A 6714-nucleotide genomic window follows, 5' to 3' on the forward strand; every position below is an offset into this window, starting at 1 on the left:
AAACAAAAAAAAATTATATTTAAATTGTTAAAACCAAAATTATAATCTTTATATTAAAATTTTTTATCTAAAATTAAATTTAAAAAATAAATATAAAATAAGATAAAAAATAATTCCATAATTTCCTTAATTCAACTTATTTATAATTATATTATTGCTATTATTAAAAATCAATTATATTCATTTAAAATTTATTATCATTTATTTGTATAAAATTTAACGAAAAATAATATTAATATTTAAATTTTTATTTATCCCACAATAGAAATATACTCCTATTTGTCGAGTGTATATTTAATAGTATGATTTATTAGTCATATAAGTAAACAAAACTATTTGCATACAATTTAATAGTCATGTAATTGACAATATTAAATTCATCATAACCACGTTGCGAAAGTGAGATTTAAAAAGTGGGCCAATGCAATCATAAAGTGGGCCAATGCAATCATTGCTTTCTGAAAATCTCACTTGTCTCATATTCATTGGTCCATATTTTTATGGATTATTAAATAAGCTTTTGCTTTCGTGTGGAGTGGTTGTACTTAATTGGGGAAATGTTCCTGACAATGTCAATTAATTAGGAGAAAAATAGTTAATTAGGAGAAAAATAGGATTTTTTTTGTTTCAAAAATTCAATTTTCTATCTATTATTTTCAATATGATCCAATGAGAATGAAGAAAAATGATATTTTTATAATTACATAAAATATAAAATAAATATGAACTATAGACTTGTTTAAAATTCTTAAATCTTATTGATCAGCCAAAAAAAAAAAAAAAAACCAAGATAAATGCATAAATATCCTCCCTGAAACAGAAACTAATAATACCAAAACAAATATCTACGCAAAGACTTGAATATTAACATTGCTTTTGTAGAGATTTTCGAACAAGTTTCACCTCTATCGTGAAATAACCAACCATGCACTATATCGATTGTCCTTAAGAAAGGGAGTAGAAAAAAGGAGAGAAAAGACAGGGAGATAAATACAAAAAGAAATAAATGCCCTAACTTCTCATTAAATGTTTGCAATAAGGCCTGCGAAATTACCTTTCTCGTATGATGTCACTGCTGCTATGAAACTTCCCATAACTGTGCATTATTGTTACAACTCAAGCAATATCACTTTAGAACGCTCTGTGTATAGTAAATTAGTTGTAATGTAATGGAGCGCATGTTATAACAAATTCTCATTGCCCGAAATAGACATTATTGTTAACGTTGATTCTCTTTAGATTGACAAGGATCCATGAACTTTTATGATCCAGTAATATTAACATTGAACATAGTGACTTCTATTGGAATCAAAACATATGCCAGTAAACCGACTGATTACCATAACATAAGTCCTTGTCATCTTGACTGGGATCTGAAAGGCCATAAAATAAGTCTAATATTTTAATAACCCATGAAACGACTTGTTATTTCAAATATGGAAATGAATTAAGACACTTCTTAAAGAAGCCATGGACTGGTTGAAATTCGTAAGCGGAGCATGTGCACTTCAAGACAAGGGAAGATGGTAGATCAGATGGCGACCAGCAAACTTAATCTTCAAACAACCTAGCTTATGACTACCTTGGATCTCAACACAATATAAATAGAGTGCAAATGGAAGCTGAAATGAGTAAAACAGTCTTGTTTTCCATTGGTGGAGAAGTATTAGTGAGTAATGGCGATGAAGGCTGGTAGAGTTCTGAATTTGTGTTTAGTGTGGCTTCTAATGTGTGCCACTCTGCAGAAAAGTGCAGATTGCCAAGGCTGGAACAAAATGCTGCTTCCACAGCCATGTAGGAATTTGGTGTTGTATTTTCATGATATAATCTACAATGGTAAAAATGCTGAGAATGCGACGTCTGCACTTATAGCAGCGCCTCAAGGTGCTAACCTCACCATTTTGACTGATCATAATCATTTTGGAGATTTGGCTGTGTTTGACGACCCAATTACGCTGGACAATAATCTTCACTCTCCACCCGTTGGAAGAGCGCAGGGACTTTATCTGTATGACATGAAGAATTTCTTCAGCGCATGGATTGGTTTCACGTTTGTGTTGAATAGCACAGATTATAAAGGTACGATCACATTCGCCGGAGCCGATCCAGCTCTTAAACAGAGAGATATATCTGTTGTTGGAGGGACAGGTGATTTCTTAATGGCGAGGGGAATTGCAACCCTTTCAACTTATTCCGTTGAGGGAGACGTCTATTTCCGCCTGCGAGTGAATATCACCCTCTACGAATGTTACTGAAATAAGTAACTTAACTTCAATTTGCATGTATTTCCACATTTAATATGCTTTGTCTGGTTTTACAAAATATTGTTTTGATTTCACTTCCAATAGTTTGAATGTTGGGATTGGGATTCTCTTTCTACTAGGCAAGTTAGAGTTTGTTGAGAAACCTTTTTGACTAATCATTGTTCTTTTACTTCGATCTTTGCTAGGGTCATGAGTTTTTAGAAGTTAGAGTTTGTTGAGAAACCTTTTTACTCCTTGTTTGTCTTGTATGATGATTTGGAAATATTTTTGTATTCTTTTTGTATCTTTTAATTAATATACTTTTAGGCATTTTTGTCAAATAAATCTAAGTTTTTTTTTTATGAATGTGTAAAAGAAAGAGAATTTGTGGGTATCGCCATTTATTTAATTATTAAAAATATGTGTTAATATTATAAACTATAAGAAATTATAGGATATTTTTTTAATTTAAAGTTATCATATTTTTTAATGTAAATAAAAAAATACTTGTTTATTATCACAATTTAATCAAATGCACCACAATATGCCTAAAATACAGATGAATCATGGCTGACCAAGATATTCATATATAATAAATATTAAAGTTTTTGTACTTGCAACTTATGTATAGTTACAACCAATGGCATTTTAGCTGTGATTTCGCATGGTTATTACAATCTCATGTCACACACAAGTTATCTCAAACAATCAGCAATTAAGAACTATAACATAATCAAGTAATTCATTTCAACATCGAAGAGGTAATTAATATTGTTAAGGAATATTTTCTATCATTATCAATCAAAATTAGATTATCGTTTGGCCAATGAGATCAACTTGAGGGATTCATTCAACCAAAATTTACTTCCAACTTGCATCTAGTCTTGTTGTATAATTTTAGATAATCTTTATTTTGTTTGGATATGAAAATAAAATATTGACATTTCTTAATATATTATAATCTTTTAAAATAAAAATGAAACCTAAATAGCTAAGGATTAATCTTAACTAATAAAGTAGTAATTGAGAGAAAGACTTACTATGGTAGGATGACATTAAGTTTAGGGATGCACATGATCCAAGCTTAGGATGCTACAAATACAAACAAAAACACTCAAATTAAGATACATATATAACAAAAATAATATTAATAATAAAGAAAATAAAAGGGTCCAAGTCAACTAGGTCAAGTAACCACAATATAAAGTTTAACTCAACCACTAATATAATTGTCATATTATGTTATTGCAAGTGCATGCCAACTTATAGAAAGAGACAAGAGAATACCTATTCGAAAAGAGAAGGAGAAGAGGGTCCATGGTTCAACAAATAGAAAGTTGTCTTATGCTAGGGGTCTCTAGAGTATGAATTGCACTAGCCAACAAGTTGTGTTATTTTGAGTAATCCATGTATACGAAAAGGATTCTGATATCCAAAAAATTCAGTGTTATGTTGAGAAATCCGTGTATTGCAACAAAATGATCACATTAGTAAGCCAACCTATACTAGGAGATCAATGCACTAGAAGTGTAAACAAAAAAGATCACAACTAGCAAGCTAGACTATACTATTTCACCCATAGATCAAGAGAGTATATTTTCTCACAAAAATAGAGGTAAAAAAGTGTGTTTTCAAATAGGATTAGAGGAAAAGTAAATAACCAATTATCCCATTATCTATGAATTTATCACCAAACCTCAGTGGGTGTTATACAAATAACACCACCTTAAAGTGGGTACATAATGAGATGAAATCTTATAAGGGTCATTTTTCCCACTTTAAATATTGGCATATGTTCTATGATAATGTTCTAATGAAAATAAGACAAATAAATAATAGACAATATATCCTTAAGCAAGGATGTCCACGTCCCAAGAAGAAGGAGAAGGGATTCTCAAGAAAGGATTCATTCCTCAAGATAAGTTGATCATGCCCCCTTGTGCATAGGTGAGTACTGTATACACCTAAAAATAGTCTAAAGATAATTAATTAAATAATCAATTATTTAATTAATCCTCCTCCCCAATTTAATTGAATTCACTAAGAAATTTGATTAAAACTCCCCATTCATCTACTTATTAATAAATCTAAGGATTTATTTAATAGGTTCATTTCACCCTTTGATTAATTAATTCCCTCCATCCAAAATCATTTCTTCTAATCCTTTAATTAATTAAAACAAATCAATCATGAGTTGTTGAGATTAATTAGCATTTTCCTATTATTTGAATTTTTTAATTCATATTCTCCTAACTTCTACCACTCTTAAACCCAACCATTCCTAAACCTAGCCAATTATCTTGATTGGAGTCAATTATCACATCATGTGTTCGTTGTGTATTCATCCCTAAATGAGAAAATTAGACACCTAAAAACTGGAAAACATTAGCAAAACATCATCAGAATTCAAAGATCAAAATCAGCAAAACAAACACTTTTTATCATTCTCTGCAACCTATCGTACGAGCTTTAATTCTCTGTAGCACGAGTCATAATCTCTGTCAGACGAGTTAACTTGCATAAAATCATTTTTCGTACTATCTTCTATCTTGTGTCATACGAGATAAGTATTTTTTAGTATGGTCTATAATCCAAAGTCGTACGAGTTGTTGTTGTTTATATGAAAAACTTTGTTCTGTCGTATGAATCTATATCTTGTGTCATCCTAAGATGAATCTTACATCGTATGAAACTCTGCATTTGTCAATCCAGAGCTGTGTCCTGCATGCCTGTTTCAGATTTATCATTTCTGCTCGATCAATTTACAGTAAGCATAAACACCTATTATCTGTCAGTCTGTGCTTAAATTGTCTGCTTGGTTTGCTTGGTCAATTTATCATCCCTCAAAATCAGACTCTAGAAGATAAATACCTTAAGATTTTCAAAGTGCTCACCCCCAACAAGTTCAAGATCTAAATATCTCAAAGTGCATTATCACCCTATTTGGCAAACTAATCACTCAAACATAGTTTCTCATCAAGATCAATCATCCATTATCATGAAACTGAAACGTTTGGTCAAGATAACCTTGTTTGACATCATAGGATATATTGTTCCAACTGGACTTGGTTCTTATCAAATCATCACCATTGCACTCCTAAACCGAAGGTCAAAAAAACTTGCAAACTTTTAAACACTTGAATCCTCTTTTAGTGTAATATCACTCTATTGTCTTGGAATTGACTATTGATCACTTACTCAAAACAACCTTTCCGACAATCGAATCTTAAGAAAGATAACACACGTGTATGCTCGTTCTAACTAGAGCTTAGAGACGAAGGATCGAAACATTAAAAACATCCGAAGAGCATATAACCATGGAACATGAAGATGAAATACAAGTTGAAGAAGAAATAATAGAACAGAACATTAGAGACATCAAGAAATATCCCCAATTCAACAAGTTTATGCAGAAATTGTTGGAGGAAGAAAAAGAAAAATAGTTTCTAATGCTAGCCAAATCTGGTGCTACACTTCCCCAAGATTTTTATGTGAATAAATTGACACAAAAGAAAAGTGATCCTCCCCATAATAATAAAAAATATGAGGACATATTTGGTCTCTGCATGAATGACACATCAATTCCCAATACCACCAGAACCAATGAAGAAACTGACATACCTAGAAGAGATGAAGTAGAAATCCTGAATAACATTCAAATCAATGAGGATACAAGAAGAGCTAGAGATAAAACAAGAAGAGATCCCAATCCTCCTAGGATACCAAATTATGGTCATGCAAGAACAAATCATGTTGATAATCCTATCATGACTCTCACACAACAAGTGCAAGCAATGCAAACACAAATCCGAGAGATGCAAAGAGGAAATGTTATATGATACTCACTTCAAGAAATTTGTCCTTATCCTTTCGACAAAAATCTAAACATGATACCATTTCCTATAGGTTTTGAAACCCTGAGATACAAAAAATATGATGGAAGCATTGACCCTCAAGATCATATACGAGAATTTTGCATAATGAGTATGGAGTTTGCACATGAGGATACCTACTTAATGAGACTATTTCCGAAAAACTTAACTGGACTAGCCATGGAATGGTTCTCCAATCTTACACCTAGAATCAGATCATTTTCAGAGTTGGTGGATAAGTTTGTTTCACAATACTCCTACAACATACAACATGAAGTAACAATGCTAGACCTATGTAACACTAAACAAAAAAGTGGAGAACCCTTCATGACATTCTTACAATGATGGAGATGCCTAGCATCGTGGTATCCTCGTACATTGCCAGAGTACAAAAAAATGGACATATTCATTGACAACTTAAATGATCAAATGAGTTATTACTTAAAAATGCAAGGAAATCAAAGCTTTGGAAAAATGGTTGATAATGGAATCAAAATTGAAGAAGCCATGATAAAGAAGGGCGAGTTGAAAATATACAAAGAAGGAGTCCATCCTCCTAACAAGAACAATAACAATAATCACAATGATAAGCCAAATTT

General features: G+C 31.5%; 1 protein-coding gene across 1 annotated transcript; it reads left to right on the forward strand.

Annotated features, from left to right (window-relative positions):
* The first annotated feature begins 1634 nt into the window (after positions 1–1634).
* LOC131074137 (disease resistance response protein 206) lies at positions 1635–2496 on the forward strand. Its single transcript, XM_058010708.2, has one exon. The coding sequence runs from the start codon at positions 1677–1679 to the stop codon at positions 2253–2255; it is 579 nt and encodes a 192-aa protein (XP_057866691.2). The 5' UTR covers positions 1635–1676; the 3' UTR covers positions 2256–2496.
* Positions 2497–6714: the final 4218 nt, after the last annotated feature.

The sequence above is a fragment of the Cryptomeria japonica genome, chromosome 4 (genome assembly GCF_030272615.1).
Source record: "Cryptomeria japonica chromosome 4, Sugi_1.0, whole genome shotgun sequence".
In the NCBI taxonomy this organism is placed as follows: Eukaryota; Viridiplantae; Streptophyta; class Pinopsida; order Cupressales; family Cupressaceae; genus Cryptomeria; species Cryptomeria japonica.

Excerpts from the sequence above, each read along its gene's own strand:
- LOC131074137 (XM_058010708.2), top strand. The coding sequence starts at position 1,677 with ATGGCGATGAAGGCTGGTAGAGTTCTGAATTTGTGTTTAGTGTGGCTT.